This window comes from Lingula anatina, chromosome 10 (genome assembly GCF_051362555.1).
Source record: "Lingula anatina isolate TDL-2025a chromosome 10, LinAna3.0, whole genome shotgun sequence".
Classification (NCBI taxonomy): Eukaryota; Metazoa; Brachiopoda; class Lingulata; order Lingulida; family Lingulidae; genus Lingula; species Lingula anatina.
Window position 1 is genome coordinate 18,698,415 of NC_141776.1, and position 25,186 is coordinate 18,723,600.

At 35.8% G+C, this 25,186-nt stretch overlaps 1 protein-coding gene across 20 annotated transcripts in view; it reads right to left on the reverse strand.

Annotated features, from left to right (window-relative positions):
* LOC106163513 (peripheral plasma membrane protein CASK) overlaps nucleotides 1-25,186 on the reverse strand; it is a 134,350-nt gene that overhangs the window by 77,465 nt on the left and 31,699 nt on the right. For 11 of the 20 annotated variants that reach the window (XM_086996811.1, XM_086996809.1, XM_086996808.1 and 8 more), the window contains exons 4-12: nucleotides 23,824-23,929; nucleotides 14,696-14,773; nucleotides 14,205-14,380; nucleotides 13,448-13,477; nucleotides 11,013-11,188; nucleotides 10,627-10,749; nucleotides 9,769-9,849; nucleotides 9,276-9,381; nucleotides 9,030-9,050 (exon numbers count right to left, since the gene is read on the reverse strand). In XM_086996811.1, coding sequence (XP_086852937.1) covers nucleotides 9,030-9,050; nucleotides 9,276-9,381; nucleotides 9,769-9,849; nucleotides 10,627-10,749; nucleotides 11,013-11,188; nucleotides 13,448-13,477; nucleotides 14,205-14,380; nucleotides 14,696-14,773; nucleotides 23,824-23,929 — 897 coding nt within the window. The remainder of the gene's footprint in view (nucleotides 1-9,029; nucleotides 9,051-9,275; nucleotides 9,382-9,768; nucleotides 9,850-10,626; nucleotides 10,750-11,012; nucleotides 11,189-13,447; nucleotides 13,478-14,204; nucleotides 14,381-14,695; nucleotides 14,774-23,823; nucleotides 23,930-25,186) is intronic. The other 9 variants (XM_086996817.1, XM_086996828.1, XM_086996825.1 and 6 more) reach the window with 3 other exon arrangements.

Sequence of the window (25,186 nt, forward strand, 5' to 3'; positions counted from 1 at the left end):
TTTATGCTGGTTCTGCATAACAATGTAGTAATGTTGCTCTTGACGATGAAGACCACATGTTCCTCGTGAACACGTTCCCATTTTTTAACATGAGATGACTTCAACTCTATAACAAGATGATGTAAAGAAAGTGAACAAAATCCATACTCTATTTTTAACCACTTTTGCAATCTTTACAAGAAAAGAATACCTTCAATGAAAAAAGCTACCACTGCCAGTTGCTCCAAAGCTACTGTACAATATTGAACCACACCAATCATTTTTCCCATACCAACTACTCTGCCTCTAGAGAAACTGTCTTCAAGTAATAGAATTTCTGAACCACATCTGCATTTGGACCAGACAATTTGTCTTTTCAGTAAATTAAATCTAAATGATGATTGCAATTAAATTAGCAAGTGCTCTCCTTTCGTGTCGTTAATTAAATATTTTTGAAATTTTATTTTTAGCACATTTAGCATAAAACATAATTTAGTTTCCAATGCTTCTTTTTTCATTTTTTTATTTCATCCCCTTCTCAATACATCAATGGCACATCTTATTTCACTTCATATAAATCCATATATCCATTTCTAGATAAAGATTCAACTGAGAAGTTCCAACCCATCCTCTTCACAACTCTTACAATACTGTGGGAATATCTCAATTAATCAACTGCTAGTAGAAAGCATATGTGCCTGGCAGTACTTCCAACTGATACAACAGAAATAAAGCTGAAAGTTAAAGAATAGCCAATCCAGATCTGATGACCTTGACCTAAAAGGCAGTACTTCCCTACTCATCTGTTCAACCCTTCAGTAATAAAAACGTATCCGATGCTGTATCCTTGTAATGTAAATGCTATACACAATCTGTGATGAACACTGGATCTGCTTTACGTTTTAACGACTCTTCGACACTCTGTGATACCCGGTAATTCAACGCCTCGAAATACAAGCTGCCTTCCTTCAATCCATCTACAACAAACACTGATTTATTATTAATCATCACACATGCCAATAGCCTTTCAAATGCCAGTAATATACAGTCTACATAAGGCTCCTACTTTCCATCTTTGGCATGACAGAAAAGATTCAATTTTCCTATTGATATTTATAACAAGGATTTAATAATTGATTAGCATATCGACCACCATTACCATGACATTAAATATACAGAAAACTCCATTCACCTCTTAGTATGTATGCTTAACATAGTAGCTGCATTGAAAAATGATTCTTATCTCCAATGTATTACTTCCCTGAATCATATGCAAGTCCCACTGTAACCAATCAATCAATCAATCAATCAATCAATTAATTACAAATCAAATGATTAATTAATTGATAATCTGATCAGACAAACTCCACTTCACGAGTTGTAACCCCTTATCTGTGATTCAAAACATGACAAAGGAGATGTAGAAACACTGAGAAAAGCAAACTATTCCAGAAACCAAGATTACTCGACAGAGACAAGTTCGGTGAACTCATCCAGTCACGAAGGACGGATTACGCTGTGAAAGTTCTTTCGACCTTAGCAGCAGCAGCAGAACACACCACATCATCCAGAAGTTTATAAATTACGTTGGCCTCAGTTTGAAGTCATCCCTTGCCTGTCCCTACTATTAATCTATATCTTTGACGCAGAGGCAATATCCTGGTACAAATTTCCTTACTCAACTCAGACCATTGGTTGTGATTCAAAATTCCTTATCAAAGGGTATGAGAGAACTTTCACTGCCAATAGTCTCAATGGTATCACCAGAACTCCTCGAGTGCTCTCAGGGATGAACAAATTGTTCCTGTCATAAAAAACAGACTAGGGATATATATATATACATGTCTGCACAAGCCAACCATAACTTTATGTATTAGACTGGGTTCCCATGCCTAGATCAATCCAACTGGATCGACCAAATTCCCTGGGGGTTCACGCTAAATTGCTATCAGCTGAAGAGGCTTAAACGTCTGTCACGCCTACTCAATCAGTTAGGGGGTAATTATCTTACTTGCATGCTCGGCTGTGCCGATAGCAGATAGCAATTTAGTGAGACTCCCTGTGGAGATAGATCGATCCAAATATCTGTGGGAATGGTCCCTAAGAAACACTACTCAAGGGAAGATAATAGATGGTCTCCTGTTACACTTGCTGAATGATAGTGCCAGCAAGAGATACCAACTGGAACTGGAGCCAGATATCTGACGTAATACTTGCATGTTCATCTCTCAAATATGCTCTACGCTTGAAAACCGTTTCCATCCAGTCACTGCTGTAACAACAGCGACTACAAATCCTCTATCTTGACGCAAATTAAGACCAACAGGTTCAAATACGCCATTTAGTATAGTTCAGTACTTAAGTACCTCAGTTTTACTTTTGTAATTTAAGTATTTTGTCACAGAGGCTACAAATATGGCTGTTGGGACGGGTAATTGCACATCAAATCACTTGCCAATAATCCAGATAAATATAGAAAACAAGTCATTAAATTCTCGCTATACTATAATTATTGATGATATACGTAACTTGTCATTCATTCAATTGCCACTTGATGGCCAACAAATTGAAGCATTATTAATATATCCAATCCGCCAAGTAGTGTTCATTTAGCACAGGTAATCAGTGTGACTTACTTTCTGAAGTATAAAGTACATGAGTGTCAATGTTATATAACATATTTGATGGTGGTAAGTTGATTTCATCATCTGTCAGAGTTCATTGGAGCACTGTGTCCAAACCATCAGTCTACCTTAGAGAGCCTGCATGGTGCTTGTCTGATGATATATGATAAATTGCAGGCTGCTGGAGTTAAAACTGCCACATGTAGCAGGAACATTTTCCAAGTGTATATATTTATTTTCTCTAAAGTAAAGGACACTGGTCCAAAATCCTATAGGATCCTGTAGGACATATGTCCTAGATAGGTATCCTATAGGACATTTGATAGAATTCCTATAGAGTCCCATAGAGCCCAGTAAGATTTCTAAAGGAAAATTTAATATCAGTAATCAGATGTCCCAGGAGTCTATAATATTTAATTAGTCACATTGTCACAAATTTATCATGCAATATGAAAAAATTTATATTATTATTATATTTGCAGGTAACAGCATAAACAGACACACAAGTCACCAGGAAAAAAAATCTTATTTCATTAATTTCAGATGTATATTTTCACCACTTCATGTAAATCACAATTCAATCCATGAATGCAAATCTGTCGACACTAATATACCTGGCCATCAAGACTAAGCGTAATAAATAATGCAAGATATCAGCCATAACATTGGATGTTGGTGTGTTGTAATCATTCATTGAAATGCCAGTCAAGAAGGAGCTGCCATGTTAACTGAGATATGTCTTCTTGATAGACCAATCATCTACCAGTTTGCACCTTTAATTTTTCTTAATCACAGTCTAATAAAGGACAAATAAGAAATAATCCAAACCTTTCTTTAAATCACTCTCTTAAGCAACAGCCAGGCTATTACGTTGTCAATCTCCCAAAATGGCACAAAAAAAGAGGAAAGTCAATCTAATCAGATGCAACTGGCAAAGTAATGCCAGATGGATTGCAGAACCTATTTTCAGTATGCTTGAAATAAGTCTAATTACCAGAGAACAAATTAACTCATTATTTTCTGTGTTCTGTTAGAGTATGTCAGATCATTCTTTGTGATGAGTACATATAAGTCAATGAACCTTGGTATAAGTGTCAGATATAGAGAGCAGGTGCCCTTATAGACAGTAATTATATAACAGTCTATACAATTAGCTAGCAGTATTATTTAATAGTTTGTCTAGACAAACAGTTTCAATATCACCAAAACATGATCAAGGTCCAGAGGAACAGTTGGCCCAGAAGAGAGCTTGTTCTTTCCCTTGCTGGTAATTTGAGACTGTGAATCCACAGATTTTATCCCATGTGACAGAGGACACAAGCCTTGGCAGACCAGGTAAGACAGCTACAGGTGTCTTTAATTTAGGTCAGTTGTACCAATTTAGCATGGACTCCTAAGAATTGTAAGCGGCAAAATTGGATTTCTCAAAAAATCCAAGGGGCTGTTTACTTAATTTTTTAAAGTGTGTTTTAACTTCAGATCCCCAGGGAATATTGTGATAGATGTGACAGTAGCTGTACATTCAGCAGTGCCAGTAGTCCACTTGGGATGTCAACTATATGAATCGAGGGCCAGTTTGTTACATACTAGCTCTAAGACTGCATTCCCACAGATTTTAGATCAATCTATCCCCGTGGGGAGTCTCACTAGATTGCTGTCAGATTAGCCGGCTTAAATGTCTGTCCCGCCTCCTAAAAGCTGTAAAGGGGTAATTAACTTTCGTGCGCTCGGCTGACAGCAATTTAGCTTGAACCCCCAGGGAGATAGGTCGATCCAGATGGATCGATCTAAATCTGTGGGAACCCAGTCTAAGACTGCTATCACAATGAATCTATTGTACAACTCCTTGAGGACTCTCACTGATTAAAATCAGATTAACAGACTGCCACGCCTCCTCTTGGCATCGAGTAGAATATAGAAAAACTGGTGATTATACAAGAAACGAGGGGGCGTGTTGAGTTGTTAATCTGATAACATTCAGCAAGAGTCCCTCAGGGGTGATTCGCAGTAGCTAGAAAGATTTATTGTGACCATACCCTAAGACTACTGTCACCATGTTAAGCGATTTGATTTAGATTTACATACAAGGCCATATTAAATGAGAAGTTGTAAGTCGGAAAACTTTAGGATTTCTGAAACAGTCCCTAAGAACAGCCCATTACTGATAACTACAACTATTTTTATTTGTAATACATCTATTTCATACTCAATAACAGTGGCGTGGAATCATAGCTACTATCAGACATCACGGCAATACCCATTCAAGTTCATATTACCAGACTACAGACAGAAATAAGTAAATAATTAAAGAACATCAGATAATCTCCAGATAGTGTGCTGTAGTTCAGTAACACAGAAAATTCATATCCAATCAAGCCGATCATTAGGTTCAAAAAATCCCAAGACGGCTTTCAAGTGGAGTGGGTCAGGTAAGGTGTCCTGGTATTGCATGACATCACTTCAAGACACAATGAATGAGAAAAATAAGGCATAAAGTATGACATATCAGTCCAGACAAGTATAAATTGGTATAAATTAATAACAGACCTGTCACTACAGATGGTACACATGTATGTAGTAATAATTCACATTGACTTCTCTAGGAGCACACTCCCAATGAAACTGTAATTAGTTCTACAAAGATTTAATCCAAGTCCATGGAGACTCTCGCTGAATGCAGTCAGATTAACTGAATGACACGCCTCCTCTAGGAGGCAGTGTGTGCTCACTTTTGGAAGCTTTTTTTTTATTAACGATTCATTTTGAGTGAGACCGAAACATATCAGTCTGTACAAATTGCATTTGTGAGAGCGACAGTAGCTTTGTTATTACATAAGAGAGTCACCATAAGAGACCTCTTGGACTGACCAAGAGCAAAACAGGTTCCTACCTCAACCATACAAGCTGTATAAATATCTCCAAGTGACAATGAGATGTAAATACTCAAACTGACCATCCCTTCCCCCCCCTTCCACACACAAACACACAACCCCTTTCTCCCCACCCCCACCACAACTCCCCTCCCAACTCCACCCTTCAGACCACCACTCTTACCTTCAGAAGACATGGGTATTCCTAGCTCCTCACAACTGCCTGTCCTTCACATCTCAGTATATACCACAGACACACAAATATCATTAAAGATCAATCAAAGATGCGTCAAGCGTTTATTATAAAACTTTTCCCACCACATGACTCCGTCGTTTTAACAGGGAGGGTGTCACAGCTCCTGAGGCTAGATTTACTACAGACACATCTGATTCCTTTTTCTCCAATCACAGGAATTTTCATCTCGCTGAAGACTGTCCAATGTCCAATAAGATTTTTTACTTTGTTAGCTGATCCACGACAATGCAGTTGTATTAAAAAGTTTCAAACACATAGAGGAAAATTACTGGTCTTCTGATTACAGAGTTTGTCTGAGCAGTAATGAGCATCATGTAACAAATATACTTCCTTTGCATCTATGCAAGTATTTTATAGAGAAAAAAATTTAATGAAATATTTTACAGAAAAAATAAATAAGTAAATATGATAAACAGCAAAGCAAGACATTTTGAGTGTTATACAACAATACTGCAAGCCATATCAATAAAAAAACAACTTAGCAAGGACCATGGGCTTTTACTCCAAAAATTATTTAATATACACTATCCTCGAAGCACTGCCTACATTAGGACAGAGAATTGATACATCAGAGGTCTGCGAATGGACAAGTTAAATTTTTTCCCTGGGCAGTTTTCTTCCTCCTGCTTAATTGACGGATTGCTTAATTCTCCCTCCCTAACACTATCAAAGCTCCCTAAAGATGAGTTGTCTTCAAAGGCAATTTTCTCTGACATGTAAATTGAGTTGCTGACTTGGATTTGAGGATTTAGAGTACAACCAGAGCTGTCAGTATGAAAATCTCATCAGAAAATGCTGCAATGACTGATTTATGGTTCTTATGAAAAATAATGTGAAATCTGAATTTTCTCATCAAAATGTCATTGCAAAATAACATTATTTAAAAAATGACAATACATAATGGCAATTGTCCAAATCACCTTTTTTTTTTTTACCTTCTCACATTTTTCTGTAATAACCCTAATCCACAAGTGACTCAAGGCAAGGCATTTAACAACCAGAGTCTCTTTTCACTCAGCTATACACACAGATACCAACACAAATTGTAGGTGAGATAAGCTGGTATCCTATCAAGAATGTATATATTGCCAAATATGATTAATCAAAAATGTCGATAATCGGCCCAGGAAAATACCCCCTAACATCATCCAAACTGATATGCAAACTTAGTTTTTGGCACCTTTGATTGTCTGAAGGTTTACAAGTAACACATTCTTGATTATATGAATGCTCTCAGATACTTCATTCCATAAAATTCAGAAATTAGCACCAGACTGTCTTAAGCTTATTAATGGATTGCCTCTTTGTAGTACTGACTCTGGGGGCACAGTCACCCAGTTCATCTTAATTTATTTTAGAGAGAATTTACGTCATACCAGCGTAGTGAAAGTCAAGCTATCATCTTGTGAAATCCACAATGAAAATACAGACATGATAATCTTCCAAATCTATTGAAAACTTCACAATAGATGTCTGAGACATTTCTGTTTGAAAAGTCAACATCAAGTGGCAAAATTGCACTTAGTGTATCTTCAGAAACATCTCAAATAGCTGCAATCAAGTTTGAAAGGCAGACATGCCATCTTTATTGATTGGCAGAAAGGGACAGCTGCAACGATTCTCAAGATTCATCTTCCTTCCCGTATCTTCCAATAGAGACAAAAGTGAGATCTTCAAAGACAACACAATGAAGGCGTGTTATAGAACAAATCTTATTAGGTCACATTCAGACTGGGATCACTAGAGATCAGAAATGTGCTTGAAACATGTGATTATAAAAACTGATTGGTCATCGTTCAGTGACAATCCTATGGATATTACAAAGTATCTATTTCTTTCCAATACAAAAATTGAGAATAATAAGACAAAGAAATTATTGCACCTCTTCAGAATAAGCAACAATTTTCTACACAATTACAATTATTACAGTAATATATTAATGTGATAATATTTTAGTACAGATATCTGAAAAGTTTGTTTGGTTCATGTCAGATTATTATTACTTTTTTTATGTCACTTTTTAATAGCACTTGAATACTGCAGAAAACTTCATCTCAAATACTCAGGTATCCGTAATCATAAAAATAATCTTGTGCAAATCTGCAAACAATGGCTATAGTAATGTATAGTGAATGGCTTTTCTCTCCCCACTGTAGTAATATGGAATACAAAACACAAACTGTTCTTCTTCCTATTGCAACAATAAACAGTGAATTAGTGCATATTACTTGATAAAATATTAATATTGGCCTGACCCTCACTCCTCTGCTGCTGCTGCCACCTGGTGCTGAATAAATAAACATCTATGAAATCAATTGGTACAGAGGGAATAATGAGTGCCACTTCTACACATTTCATTTCAGTAACTGAACTCTTTTGATTGATATCATCAAGTACAAGGACTAAAAAAGGCCAGGTGGAATTGTATTCGCTTCCCATTCATGTTCTTTCATGATTTTTCTTATTATGAAGAGGCTATATCAAAACCCCTATAGAAACATATTCAATGGAAATTATGTATAAAACCAGGTTAATCTTTACATATAGAAAGTAGATCTATATTTTAAGCCCATCACCAATTACCATAACTTTGCATTCATAGAATGAAATATGTACTTCCAATAAAGAGATGTTACAAGCTGTGTTATATGGGAATGTGTTGGATATGAATGTATTAGCTGTGATTGCTCTGAGTGCAATTGTGCTGAAGGTACCTCCCATTGTGTTAGATGTGCCAAAGGACACAATCAGTCAAATACGGATGTGGTAGGTGTGACATGTAGATCAAGAAACACTGACATTTCATGCAACATGAAATCTGGAACATCCATCTGCTTCCAGGGAGAAAATACCCAAGTGAACATTTATAATGCAAAAACAGCTGGTAAAAAAACAAAGCTTTTTTAAAAAAAAAATGAAAATATTCACAAACTTGTAATATTTTTGTTCAATCAATAACCTGTATTTTATAAATTTGGTGAAAACTGTTGAAAAAACATCATAAGTTTAAAACAAACTCAAGTGGAAACATTCACAACATACGCTGGGTTTCCAAAATTTTTCTTAAAAAAAAAAAAGAAAAGAAAAAAAAAGCTACATGTACATCTCCTTCAAAGTGAATAACACTGCAAGAGCCACATGTACCTAATGTACAAAAAAAATTATATAAAAAAGATAAACATAGAAAACACAGACATCTGCCTACATCACAACCATGCATGGCTTGTGCAAGTACATTACAAATGGTATTTTATATATATATATATACACACTGTGAGGGGAAATACCCATTCTACTTACCCATGTTCTCTGCATTTTTAACTTAAAATCCAAAGAGACAAAGAAAATCAAATTGCACATCTATGATATTTTTAAAGATAAATAAATAAAAATAATAAAATCAAATTTGTTCAGAGTACATACAGGGTAGAAAGGCTCATCATGTCCTTTTTAAAAACCTAACTCTACGATCAATCTCGTTCAGTTTTGTTTATAATAATAATAATAATAATAATAATGATAATAATAATAATGATGAAGACTTACCAGATGATGTATACTCATCCATATAGTCCATGCCGTTGGCGGTAGGGTTGGGGTCGTTGTAGAAGTCGACCCATTTACTGCTGGACACTGCAGCCAAGACAGCACCCTGGAATTAATTTTTAATACATTTGCAATGAAATAAGTATTATCCTCCAAGTGTATCAGAAATACTAAGGACAGCCACCCATAATGCTGTAGGACTTCTAAGCAGTACTACTTTCATCGTAAGTAATGCTGGATAAAAAAATCCAATGTTGCAACAGCTGTAAAAGATAAAAATGGACTTGATAATCTGTGATGTTTACTATGAAGCATTTTGCTAATTCAAAATCCAAATCACTTTTAAACAAAATTCTTGATTCTTTTTAACCTGAGTATATGGAACTAGTAAAACCTAAATCTATTAAAATAAATAAAAAATATAGGATGATATAAATTACAACAGTTTTGCTTTCCAAAAGAGCCTGAAATTTTTCAAAATCAAAATACTGACCTTAAGTTTTCTCCTAGCATTAAATCTCTTCATTTCCTCCACTGTTTCAGCTAAATGCAGTCTTGGCGCTTTCCCTCTTTCCTACAACACCAAAAACAAAGAAATCACCCCACTAAAACAACCGCATTAAATGATAACAATACATGGCGCTTTCCCTCTTTCCTACAACACCAAAAACAAAGAAATCACCCCACTAAAACAACTGCATTAAATGATAACAATCTAACAGGACAGGATAAGTGCTATTGAGCTGGGTTTCCCTGCTTTAATCATTGAAAAACAGACATCCTTACAAATAAGACTTTGAACCTGTATTAAATGTGTAATACACAGGCAATAACCATGGGAAAACAAGTGCACTTTAAACTTAAAACTGCAGCCTTGAAGTTTATGAAATTAATAATGACCTCATTACCAATTGACAGCACAATGCTCTGGAACACCTGGTTTGAGTTAAGACACATTAGTGTACACTTAATAATGGAAATTCAATATGACACATGGGTTGTTGTGCACTTTGGCACAGCTGTTCTGTTAAAACTAATTGCGAATTGATCTGTGTCACTGTGGAAATCTAACATGACAGCCGACTCACATGAAATTGCGTTAGGTGAGAAAAACTACTCATTCAGCTCAACTGCTGCATCAACTCACAGATATGATTTTATCAATTATATATCATGCATGCTAAATGGTAGAATGAAGTCTTCAGTTGAGATATTCCCATTACTGTATAAGCTAACAAGCATGAAACTTTGAATGCTAATCAATCAGTGTGAAAAAAGTGTGTGTGTGTGTGTGTGTGTGTGTGTGTGGAAGTGCATGTGTGCGTGTGTGTGTGTGTGTGTTGTACAGTACCTTTATCCAGGGGTGGTTCAGTGCCTCTTCTATGGTGTAGCGATGATCTGGGTCCAACTCCAGAAGTCTGTACAATAAATCCTTGGCGTCCTCAGAAATAAACTGCCAGATTTTAGGTTTCATCTGCAAACATACAAATATATATATTATTGCTCTCTCTCTCTCTCTCTCTCTCTCTCTCTCTCTCTCTCTCTCACACACACACACGCACTAAATTATGAAAAAAATTATTTAAAAAATATAGCTTTTTGAGTGGACATGTTAGTCTCAAAATGCAACCAAATAATGAGCAGTGCAGACCATTTTTATCAATCTACACATATATTCTTTCTTAGAATAGCATTCTGAACTCTGTCAAATATCCAACAAAATGTCTCCCCACTTACATGCATCCTTCCATTCACAATATTCTCAAACAGGTGCTCCCTGGTGCCGTAGAAAGGCAGTGACCCACTGAGTAGAATATACATAAGAATTCCGCCTCCCCACGCGTCCACGGGTTTCCCATAAGGCTCCCTCTTCACCACCTCGGGGGACATGAAGTGCGGGGTGCCGATACGACCTGGAAAGTAGACCAAATGTGAAATAATACACCTGTATGATACACCTGTGTGTCACCTGAGGGTTATATGCCAGAACACCTCCACTGTTAGAGAGAAGTATGATGTGACAGTGTATTTTTTGACATACGTACTTAGAGATAGTACTAGTATTTCACTGCAAAACACCTTTACACTGAAAGCTGCTTATATCAGCACAGTCAAATACTATGGTGAAGCTACTTCCCAAACCAAAAGCCAGCTCTCAAGACACTGCAATGATCAGGTTCAAATTTGTTCTTCTGCCTGACAATAAATACATAAATTTTATCATCAGGGGCAGATTGAGGCCATCTTCCAGGTCTTCCAGAAGACAATCAGCATTTTTCAAGTTTAGGTTGACCAGCATCTAATTTTTTTTCTGTTGGAAGATGAAGGATAACTTGGAAGACTGTCAGAAAATATCTCTGGATCTGCCCCTGAATTCATTCCCATATATTTTTACTTAACTGAAAGTTCTGAATAGTCAGTGAAATGTTCAGACAGGCAGTAGTTGATCTGCACTATTTCATCATAACTCTGTCAATAACTGATTGTTTTTAAGAAGAATGTTTTTAACACAAGACCCAAAAATAATTAATAATAAAAGAGTCAAGTCCAGTCATAAAGAGAGTTTACAATCAAAGACAATCAAGGTAAAAGCATGATATTTATACTGCTATATGGCCCATTCCAGACAAGACTTTAAGTTAGTTATGTTGTCAGAGCACTTATTGCATTTTGTTATTAAGGCTAATCAATCTCATTAACTTTATATTCCCTGTCAAAATTGACAGTTAGTATAACAATTTCTTACTCCAGAACATTCACAAGTAGCCGTGTGGTGCATACAATGACTTCAATCACTTCTCTGATGGCAATTTTTATCTAAATTGGCCATTTCGCTCTCCTGCGCTTTCTGAAAACACCCAACTGCCATCAGAGGCACGCTCCTTTAGACAATTACTAAGTAGCAGTATATGGCACTTGTTCTTATTCAGTTAAGTGGTTTTTGGACATATTTGCCTGGCCTTTTCAGTGTAAACAGCGAGTAAGTGATGATATGATTATGGAGCAAATCAATAGAATAGGACCGAGTTTACACTAGGAAGAGAATGATTGAAGTTGAATGTATTGGTGTGAACCAGGTTTTGGCTACTCTCTCCATGGTTTTGATTTTAAAAAGAATTTAAAACTTCAATGAAGCGTATGGTGTGATCACAATCACCTTAAGTTACATCTGAGAACAGCAGTTATAACCACAACCAAAACCAGGTTTAACAGTTCATCTCGCTCTTTCTTTTACACACACACAGATAGACATACAAGCACGCACACATGCACGCACGCACGCACGCACACACACACACACACACACACACACAGCTCCAAACACTAAATGCTTCTCATAAAGATGAAGGCATTTACTACAAATCGCCATGATAACTCCCAGGATTTGTCGTAACAAGGGGCTCTGTTCACAGCACTGAATCAGATGCATAACCATTAGGGGCTAGTGTGAACGCGGCTGGGATTACCATCTGTGGGAGTGCAGTAAGTGAACTGTGTGCTGGCGAGAAATATTCTGTGATCAGACTTTATGATTGCTTGAGAAAGGCAAAACAGTCCATTAAATTAAAAGAAAATGTTCCATGCCAGGCTTCCTGAATAGTTGAGAATTTTTTGCTGCATTGACATACGCTTTGGTTTATGAAATCATAACATGCTTTTTACTGAATAAGTGTGAAACAAAACAGCAATGAGAGAGAGAGAGAGAACACATGGACACATGAAAGACACATGGACAGAATGTTAAAGACCGCTTCAACGACCTTCACTTTCTTTCAATATAGTAAAGAAACTGTATAATTATACTAATTATATTTGCAGTTCTCAGAAAAACACTGGTATACATTTTTATATATGTAATAATCAACCTAATAATCAACTTTAGTTAATATGTAAAGATCAAATGTCAAGTCTGCTAAAAAAATGAAAGTGCTCGTTTAGCAAACCAAGAAAAACACTGCATATTGTTAAATTAAATAGATAATATCAAGCTCTTCACTCTAAATAATGAAATATCAAATTAAGTGGTCTCAAAATCCAAAACCATGCATGTAAGACAAATAAGTAATATTAAAACACTCCAAGACCTTTATAACATCTAAAAAATGGGTAATATCATTAGTAAATAATAAAAATGAAAATAAAAAATCACTTTCACTTCTTAATCCACTTACTGTCATGCGCAAACAAGCTTTTTTCATCAACTGCAATAAAACCATTTTTACAAAAATGAAAAAGACACAATACCTATAAATATATATATAAGAATTATCAGACTGAGGAAAACTAATTTTCACACACCTAAGAATGAGGATGCATTAATCATGAAAAGGTACGAATTGTGATCAATAAAATTCAATCCTCATACTTCCCACATCCAGGTCAAAAGCCTAAAAGCTGTTGATAATACTGATTTTAAAACTCATGCATACCTAATATCATTTACTCATAAAACAAGCTTCTTACACTGGCAATAACACCGTTCCTACATATGTCCTTAGGGCAACCCAAATCAAATAATTCAAACTAAGTGTAAAAACTACCATAATTGCTCATAAATACATATAAAATTGATTGGTTTTCCTTCTCAAAATGTTTTTTGAGTAGTTTCTAATTAACATTAATTCAGGTCCCTAAAAGGAAATCAGGCTGGTGCCGAAAAGCAATTCTGAGAGTAACTACAAATGGTATCCTTAAAAGTAATCAAGGATAGATATCAGTTAAAGTATGGGGTATGAAATTTGTGAGCAATTAGAAAATATTCTAATCACTTGAACAAATATCCTAAAAAACTTACAAGTTTGTCTTAAACAAACAAAGATGGAACAAATTTTACCAATTATGATAATAAATAAAACATGCCCCCACAAACGGGTCACAATTATACCCAAAATAGGCCTCAATGATCGAACTTTTAAGTATATATCTCACCTCCGGATATCTTTCCAGACTCTGGAAGCTGTATTGCGACACCAAATCCACCAATTTTTACAGGAGCGGAATTCTCCTTGGAAGCCAATAGAACACAATGGGGTTTCATGTCGCGATGGATGACGTCATTTTCATGACAGTAACGTAAGGCCTCTAAAATTTGTCGGAGGTAGTGACTGAAAATTTAGACATTATAAAATAAATGAGACACCACTGTAAGTTGTACTGAGTAAGTAATGACTATTTTTTGCTTTGCAGATTTAATTTCATGCACCACTAAACCTCAATATTCAAACACATAAATATCCTTTAACTTTGATTAATATGTAAAAATAAAAGGACACTGGTATCTTAACTGACATCAAATGGAGCAATTTAATATCAAACAGCAAAACATTATCTTAAATTGTTTCTGGATATTACAAGGTATATGGGGTGCAAAAATGAGAAAAGATGGCTTTCATTAACAGACCGACTCTACATCTGGTTACCTGGCAACAGCTTCACTGTAGACAAACCCCGCAGAAGCTCTCTTCACAATCTCAAAGCACAGGTCTGCGCCGTCCATACTGGAAATAATACACAGATGTTAGACTGCAGAACAACATATAGGCAATGTAATTAAAAGGGTGTCTATAATATTCAGAATATTCCTTAAATTAAATCGTGTTTCCAGTGAAAAATGTGCAGACCTAGCTTGATAAATGGATCATCTCAGCACGCCCTGGGGTTGCGACCTCTCAGCTTAGGAAGTTTGGCTAATGGCATAAGACAAACCTTGATTACATAGGGTGCATTCCCAGAGACTTAGATCGATCCAGAGATTAAGAATTAGATCGACCTAACTCCCTGGGGGTTCACGCTAAATTGCAGTCAGCCGAGCGCGCAACATAGTTAATTGCCACCTTACACCTTTAAGTAGGCAGGACAGATGCTCAAGCCAGCTAAACTGACAGTAATCTAGTGAGACTCCCCACAGGGATAGATCGATCTAAAATCTATGGGAATGGGGTCATAGTTGTGATTGGTATCACACTCAGGTACTCAGTAACAAATATACCAGAGTTTAGTTGTATACTCAGACAGGTCCGTCCAAAAGTGTCAACCTTAAAAGGTTAACGCACAAAGGTCAACAAACAAGGGTAGTCCTTGCTAGAAAGGTCAACCCAGAAAGGTGAAACTAGCTAAAAAGGTCAACTCATCAAGGTCAACCAACAAAGGTCAGCCTTGCTAGAAAGGTCAACCTAGGTAAAGGTCAACTTAGGTCCAAAGGTCAACCTAGGTACAAAGGTCAACCTGGGTACAAAGGTTTACCATGACAAATCAACCTATTTTGACTCATGTCTGGCTGTGAATGTCACACTTGATTTTCCAAGATTCCATAGATTTAGTAGTGATACAACACTGCCCAAAGCTTGTTTATAGGAACAGGTGAAGAAGTAAAATGCATACAATATGACCCAAAGAAAAAAATGTTGACAGGATTTACATGGAAACGATAAAAATCAGAACAACTGTAATCATATAATTATTTCTTGGAAGCACTCATTTAACTGTAATTAATACCTCGCATGGGTATTGTTCATTGTATATTAAATAAACAGAATAAAAATTATTAATGCTATTTTTAATCACACCTAAGACATTTTGTTCTTGATACAGATTTACCTAGAAAACAATGCACACAAGTACAAAGAAAAAAAAAAAGAAAAAAAAAAGAAAAAAATGTAAATCAATAACCATGAGGAAAGTTCAGCTCAGTAACCATGAAGTAATAACGACAAAGCATACGCTAATTATGATAAACTGAGTTTCGATGCAAGGCATCTTTCGTGCTGCCAGATGATCAATCTGTGCTTAAATTCAATTAACTCTGCCATCTGGATACAAGCCAAATATTAAATAATCTTACATCAAGCGACAAAATGGTGATGAAATATTCCTTGATAAATCCTACTTTACTGCTTCAGAATTGATGTTTCTCTCTCTCTCTCTCTCTCTCTCTCTCTCTCTCTCACACACACACACACACACACACATACACACATGTAAGGATAACCTTATAAATTCATACATTCTACTGGAAATAAACTGCTACATTCTGGAACTCTCTGATCACGTTACTTGTACCGTTTTCCATTCCAACCACCAGGGACTTGTCCGAACACGCAAATCTACTCCAGACTGTGGCAAAAAAATGAAGCTTTCTACCATCCAATTATTAGATAATTGATAACAGTACTGTACCAGTTACGATGCAATATACTAACTGTTGCTAGCTTATATTGAGAAATTTCCTTAAAACTGATGAAAGTGAAAAAAAAACCCACCATATTTAGTCAATAAAATGATGTAAAACTTTCGTGGTTATGTCAGGGCTTTTGTATTTTACATGATGTTTGGATGCCCTTAAAGACACAGAATCAATTTTTTCCCTGTATGGTGATTTAGCCGTGCAAAATATCCCATTTCACAATAGACTCATTTCTGCAAATGGTAACACAGAATTTATGACACTGACAATGGACTGTAGATATGCTGCCATCTATATTATAGTAATAATAATAATGAAAAATGGATATACGATGTATTATTTGTTCATATGGCTAGATTGCCTTTAAGACAGAGGACCAACCAAAGAAAGATTCAGCTGTAGGACAAACAAAGGAGAAAAATATCAGCCATAAAAAGATATTTGACAAGGCAAAAAGACAGAAATCCAGACAGAAAGTATACCAGTGTACCAGCTACAGAAAGATTCACAATTGGATAGAGAGACAAACAGACAAGCACTTGTTGTACGCTGAAATAACTAAAATTTAATTTAATAACATACTAAAAAAGTGTATGTTTCTTCAGCTACATGGTTTATTCCATGCTTCATCGTCTCAGAGCAGCTGATGATTAAACTATTATTTTTCAACTTTCCTTCTTCACAAACACTCTATATTTCCATACAAAATACCTTTAAGTTTTATCCAGGGAAAAGATTACCCTGGGAGCCAAATAGATTTTTACTTGAGGTTAAACCGCAGAAGCTCTGAGGCTTTCTTCAGCTTCATAAAACTTTAATTTCCTTCATCCAGAAAGTAATTATTAGCAGAATATTTGAACTACCTGAGGATAGTGAATAGAGGATTTCATCTACGCATATTTCCAATTTCTTTAGTAAAGTCCCTGTTAATTATAGAATGAATGAAATGCGATGCCTAGAAATAAAAACATAATTACAAAGGTCATCTCACTGCTTTTCCTCATTTTGCTAGATTTCATAAGGCTAAGTTCCCTTAACTGCAATTCATTTTAGTCCCATAAAGGATAGCACAAAGAGAAGATACAGAATCTAGATTTTTTTCCATTTAGGAATACTTTAAGTTCCAATAAAGATCACAGTGAAAATGCCATTATGTAGTTCTAACCAACCAAAGCTGACTAACGTTCTTTTAGACATGTTCCTATCCCAGCTGGGTTGGTATATCTCAGGCTACATTCAGAACAGTGGACTTACTAATAAGAGCTTCAAATATGGCAACCCACTACTAAGCTTGCCATCTAATCCTCTAATAAACACTGAATAGATTCCCAGTGGGAACATATTCAAGTGGGCCAGCCATATTTGACCCTCGGACTAGTAAGCCACTGTTCTGAATGCGGCCTTAGCATCAAATCTCACCAGCTTGTAGGCTGTAAAACCACAGTACAATCACCAAAGGTAGCAAATCTATCAAATTTCTCTGTTAGTAAAAAAAGTAAATCCTTTCTCAAGAAACTAAATGCATTTCACACGGATACCCAGCATTCCATTTTTACCCTTCAATATAAGACTTCGGTAAGAAATATTTAGAAATAATTAATTTTTCTATTTTAATTAGAGAAAATACAATGAAAACCCTATTTCAAGGAGTGTCTATTCTCTCCCTCTCCTCCAATGTAATGGTGCCAAGTCTGATACCATTAAATTGATTATGACATGCGCTAATCAAAAAGTTTGATTTGTTCATTACTTTGTAAGATAGACTCCGGCAGACTGTATTAACATGACTTAATCAGATATCTCAAAAATAATGAGCACAGATCAGTCAATACTCTTCAAACAATCCACCTGTTCATATTACTACTTTTTAAGTACAAAGAGAAAGGAACAGGCAATGGGACATGATGGCAACCCCTTTTTATCATATTCTGAACATATCACACAAAATGCCATATCTGTCTCAACTTTCCTCTTACAATTTAAAAAAATAATAAACACTCATAAGAGATAAGCACAGCATTTCTTTTAAAGACTTACCAATCTTCTTTTCCATTTCGTGTAATCACAATTGAAACTTTACCACACATTTTGGCAGTCCAGTTGGCATTCAGGTTCCAAAACAAAATCCTTAAACTAACAACTACATGTGATGACTCCTCCAATCCTCAGTGTGTCACTTGACATCTACCAACTCGTTTTTATCTCCAGCCAATCAACTCCATCATTTACGATTCCTTTCACTATAAAAACTGAACTGATTCTTTGCTCAGGTGGATGAAGTTTCCAGACTGACAGCTTCTATCAGCATCTCGCTCTTAATATATCTGTCAAATCGTCAATGGTACCAAGCCTGACTATGACATCCATCGTGACAATGACATCCACCTTGAGGTAAAAATTGAGAACCGCCAATTCTAAGTATCCAGCTATTCAGTAGCATGCAATGAAAAACCAAATAAAAACAACTCCCTTTCTCTGTATTTCTTTCTCTCCTTCTCTTAACGCCGACCTTGATTCACAGACTGAATGGCGCCCTTCTTCCTGGCTTAATAAATGGCAGAATTCTCGTTAAAATTGGTTTCTTTCATGCAAGAATCTCATAATAGCTGTAGTGCAAGACACTAATGGTTGGTTCTGCCCCTTGCATTGTGTTCTCGTGTGTTTAAAAAGAAATAACAAAACAACCTTCCTTGACGAAAACTGGGCCAATCATATTGCACAACAGTTTCATGGCTTTGTTTTAAGAGAAAGAGCATCTGCCATGCTAGGCCACATCTATATCATGAAATATAAAACTTGTAATTTATGCGGCATGTTAAAGGGATAACAAGTGTCGATATGAGATTCATGCTTAATAAATACTCTATATACCACTATTAGATAATATAATTAATTCCATTTTACAACCAAAACAGCAGTTATCGCATTTATTCTGGAATATGTGATTGCTATCATACCATATGGGCCTGCATAGATGGCTATATCTCCTTAGAGACTCTTAAGAGATTATAACCAAAAAAAAGAAAAAGGACTAACTCTGAATGTTGATATGGATTCATTTTCCATTGGTAAGCATGGGAAATGACAATTTTTTACCAAAATTAGCTCGATGGCAATGAATGTCACAGGACACATTTTGGACCCTTTTCTCTAGTCTTGTTTAGTAAAGAACTGCAGATTCAAAAAATGTAGAGTTTGGCATACAACACCCAAAACCCCCTAAATATGCCAAAATTTTAAAGCAATTTTTTTTTCAAATCTGTAACAATCAAAAAAAATTCTATTCCCAGTCCATTTTATAAGGTAACTTCAGCACCATATTCTACAATGATACACAAGTTACCATGACAACCTTAGGTACCTTTGAAAATATTTACAAACTTCTTGATATCAGTCAGCTTGAATTAGAATCTGTGAACCACCTCTTGCAACAAGTGTCCCCTGTGGAACAAAACCACTTAATAAGTAGACGTAATTCTTGGTATTTGTCATAATCCAGAATAATTTATACAGATAATCTACAATTCATGTAAGCATACAAACGTATGTCACTTCTAATGTTTAATTCAATCATGGTGTCGACTGAATATATACCTTACAGCATTTCGATTTAGAGGCCAAATGTTGTAAGGAAAGGTACTGATTCAAAGTTTTGAGGTAATATGAATATTGAGAAAAAAAAAACATTTAACAAACTGGCTATTGTTTAGGAAAATTGAAAATTAGAAGTTTGGTGGGATTTCTCTTTTGTGCACCTCTCCCTTTTTTATTCCAACAATACAAGAAGAAATATGAAAAGTAAATTGGGTCTTCAATCAGAAATATCAAACTTCACATCAAAAAAGGGTCCAAGTAATCTCACTGACTGGAGTCATTTGAACCTGTTTACACAGACGCCCGAGTTCTCACAAAGGAAGCCATGAAAGTTAACTCTTATAGAAAGTGACATATCTTTGTCTAATGATAATATAAAGGCATTTGCTTCAAGTCAATATCTATAGAAACACAAAACAATACCAACACTTGTTGGAGAAAATGCGAAGAGAAAAGAACAGGATATGGCCCAGCCACCTACTTAAAAAGTCCAAAGGTATTTCAGTATATCTACATTGACAAATTCATCAGCATGTGAACTATAAGTTAAAGCAATTTCCCACCTAATGCAATAAACTGATAATCACAGCAAGTAAAGTAAATTTGCTAATTACACATTTACGTGGAATTCAATTCGGATTTTGCCAAAATGAAATCTATCTTCAAGCTGATAAAATGCCTGGTACTTTCAAACAAGACAAGCCTGCCTGCCACAAAATAATGTACAAAATATCCCGCTCTTTATATAATTTACAAATGAATCATCTTAATAATTCTTATAACAAACCATCTATATAATTCTTATGACAAAATGCAGCACCTTGAAGTTCCAAACTTGCTGGAATATTATTTGAAGCCAAAATTTAATAAACAAGTTCAAATTTATCCCAGACAGAACGAATGAAACTGAAAAGACAGTTTCCAAAAAGATCCCACAAGGTACCTTATACATACATGTATCTGAGTTATGGTCATTTCTAATAAATTTCAAATCCTTTATTTTTATTTCTAAATGGAACCATTCTTAAATGTATCCAATGTGCCTTTCATAAATTGTGCAATTCTGTATTTCAACATTAGATTGTAACTCTTTTTCTTTTTGTACAAAAAATTCAATCATTCATTCAATTCTACTCGAAATTAATGAATAATTGCCAACCCCTCCCTTCTGCATCAATACAAGACCATGACTTTTCTCTTAACATTTTTTTTTGCTAGTTCTTGGCAAATTTGCATGAATCATTGCATTTCGCCAAGCAATTACCTTTCAGTACAAATCATCACAATTGCCCGTCTGAATTGGCTTTTTTAAGCATCCACAACTGTGCTTTATGCACCCGTATCGAATTTGAATAAAAAGTCTCTGAAGAGCCATAATCTTAAGTAACATATATTCTCCAAAATGAGCAGCTACATGGGTAATGGAGTAGTGAACATCACAGTAAACCAACACGTATGACCGTGATTGATCTGCGAGCCCGGGAGAAGCAATCATGCAGAGAACTGGGTACTGATTAGGGAAGGCTTCCAACACAAGATTTCCTGCACACGTAATTTAATTACTAATCATGGTTAGTGTGGAGAGAGAGAGAGAGAGAGAGAGAGAGGAAATTTTAATTTAAGCCTATCCAATGGTCAAATTCAGATTCACTAAAATGTACAGTTTTATAAGTTTTAATTTGTTCTTTTTCTCATCTATACAATATAATTACATATTTCTTCACCTTTTTTTTCATATTTTCCACTTTTCTCAAAGTACATCGACATTTAATTAATGCTGAGCAATACCAGTCACCAAAAGATTACAAAAACCTGTAAAGACAGCTTGGCAAGGTTTAAGGTATGTTTGACGTGATGCCAGTAACATACTGGTATGTTTTGTTTGCATGTATGTACGTGCTTTACGTTCTATTTTTCTGTAGTAACATGCCATGATCCAAATGCAGTTTCCACTGCTGGGCACAAAAATACTTCAAAATTAATCAAAATCTTTTAGACTGCACGAACTAAAATTTCCAATAAAATGACAGAATGGTCTGATTTCTGCTGCACATAAGGAGTAAAAACTTCCTACATTTTTTGCCGCGTCAATAACTGTTGCAATTAAATTTATCAGGGACATTATAAAAAAGATAAATGCCAAAATAAAAACTTACAGTCTTCTAAGCTGTCCCCGGAATAACTCCCAAACATGTCAAAAACTCCACGAACATGGAGTCCAAAAGTCAATGACCTTAAACTTCCACAAGTAACAACTGCCTCCTAAATAAACACACACATCAATGCACGCTGCTCCACAACAGATAGTTCTGCTCTATTAGACAATTGCTACCTTGTCTAATTTGTCAGTCCTCAGTTAGGAATATCAATTTAGCCATCAACCCACCCCAATCGTACCATCCATGTATGTGACGCCGTACACCTTTGTCGAGGATCACCATCATTAGTGGATGTTTATTATAAGCTCTCCATTTAGAACTGACAAAGCTGCTGAAGAGGGGCCGAGAGAGACTATTGATTGTCTGCGGGGAGGTGTTAATACAGGAATGGTAACGGCAATTAATATTACATAGTATCAGTAGTGGCTGGGTAGCACTGGGGTTGATGGCTGATCTTTTAAATGTTAGCCTCTCTCTCTCTCTCTCTCTCTCTCTCTCTCTCTCACACACACACACACACACACACACACACACACACACACACACACAAATACAATTTTAAAAAAATTACAACTGTCACGTACACAATAAAACAAACCCAAACATACATGCATACATATATGTACATATACACAACCACATATAAATGGATGTCCATGTCAACATTCTGGCACCTAATATCGGATCATCTAAGAGCATTTTTGAAAAATAAAACTAACCAAATAAAACTGCCTCTCCACTCAAAGCTTGCAGCAAGACAGTTCTCAGAAGAGCAGTATCAAGTGGCCAAAATCACTTAAATTGCAAGATCAGAGTTGTTAATGCAGACATTCATAAATGAAACATTTTATGTATTTATTTGATAAAATGATGTTTCTTCTGTCATCTCATCTTCCTCAAGGACTGACCTTTCTGAAAATGAAGCATTTAAGACTGTTGTCCTACAGAGTAAGCTCAATTATCTATCATATACAAGGGAATTACCATGTCAGACATTACTGGGCAAAACCAATCTCGTATGGATTAATCGACAAAAGCAAATCAAAAGTACAAATACACTGTTTCTTTGTACTTCCACAAAATTCATTTCAAGCAGTGAGAATCACACTGTCTCCCAGTGTGGTGCATATCAAGCTTTCATGAAATTTGCCATTTCCTAGAAGACTTCTGTTGGGAACCCTGGGATCTATACACAACAAAATCAACTAAGTGGAATAGTGTTCATTTGTGGTTGAGTGCATTTTGGGCTTTCCTTGGCACATTTAAAGAAATGGTCACATATATATGGTCCACTAGCCAAAAAAAAAAAAAATTATAAAACCCTTTGTTTTGAATAAAACTGTTCAAAACATTCAACTTCTGGGGTAGCGCTAACACTCCCCAATTTAGCCAAATGCTAAAACTTACTTAAATTGGCTAAAGAAAAAGGACTTGATCTGACTTGTTTTAGTCAAATTACAACATTTTGATAACAAATTGACAAAAAAGTGGTGATTCGGCTAAGCGAAAAAAATTGCTAGTGCTACCCCAAAACTTCATATAAAATATCTTGGAACCATTCAAACTAAATGCTTATAGTTCCAGAATGAATCTATATACAACGGGTACTTACTACTCAAACACCATGTACAGCATGCCATCAGAGCTGTACGTCTCCAGTAGCTCTACGATGTGTGGGTGCTTCAACAGGTGACAGATGGTGGCTTCACGCTTCAGGTCTGAAAATTATGGCGAAATGTGGAAATAAGAGCGAAAACATGGAGTTTTTGTTTTTTTTTTTTCAGCAAAAATGTTCATTAGCTTAGGCCACACTTTTTTATTTTTATGGATGACATCCTCTGGGTACCCCAAAATCGGTGCGAGAGGGCGAAAAAAAAAAAACGGTCCAAAAAAAAAAAAAAATACTGCTTAAGTAAAGGAATGCTGTCAGTACACAGCTGGAAACACAAATTTTACCACAGAAACACGTATCAAACTTACAATATGTCTTTATCCATACTCTCAAAATATTAAAGCATTGTGAATACTTCGTAGAAATGTAAAAAAAAAAAGACATGAATAGATATACTTTTTATTACAAAATCTATTAAGGTTATTTCATGCATTTTGTTGGTATAGCAATCAATAAAACAAATATCAAACAAACAGTGTGTCTTTATTCGTATTCTCAGAATATTAAAGCATTTTGAACACTTCACAGAAATGTTTAAAAAAATGATGCAAAGATATGCTTAATACTACCAAATCTATTAAAGGTCATTTCGGACGATGCCATTTTGTCTACTTCGACTCACACGGCCAAACTGTCAGGTGGCCTGTCCGACCTTCAGCCCACCAAATACCTCGATGCCCTTGTCGACCCTTTTTTCGCTACAGAAAACCTGGTAGCCTTTGTGCTGCTTTGTACAGAATGTCACTGAAATTTTTCGGGCGATAATCGCTGGCGGCCGCCAGCCTTTCGCACAATTGTAAAAAGGTGATATCTCCATGCCTAATATCAATGGCATACCAATCCAAAACGACGGCACCCGTTCTCCTTATGACTTTAATTGTCGTGTTATTTGAAAGTTATCCTAGAGATGAATTTGACGGCAAAACGGCCACATTTCCACGTGGCGATAATACGCATGCGCAGAAAGCTCATTTCCTGGCAAATTCACTAACGACGTTTGCGCCAACCGACTTTGTTGGGGGCTGGGGGGGGGGGGGGCGATTTTTTTTTTTTTTTTTCGGAGAACGGGCGAAAATCGGTGCGCGCGCAGGATGTCATCCATAAAATTAAAAAAGTGTGGCCTTAGTGTAGTTGGATCATAAATGAAAATTATCAAACGCAAGATGAAAAAGCTAACGAATAAAAGTTTTTCACTTGTATCTGGTAATTTTCATTTAGGAAGTTTTTACATTCATGAAGAGCCTCAACAAAAGGATTGAGTTTACACCAAACAGTTGATTAGAAGTGCCCAAGAAAGAGAACA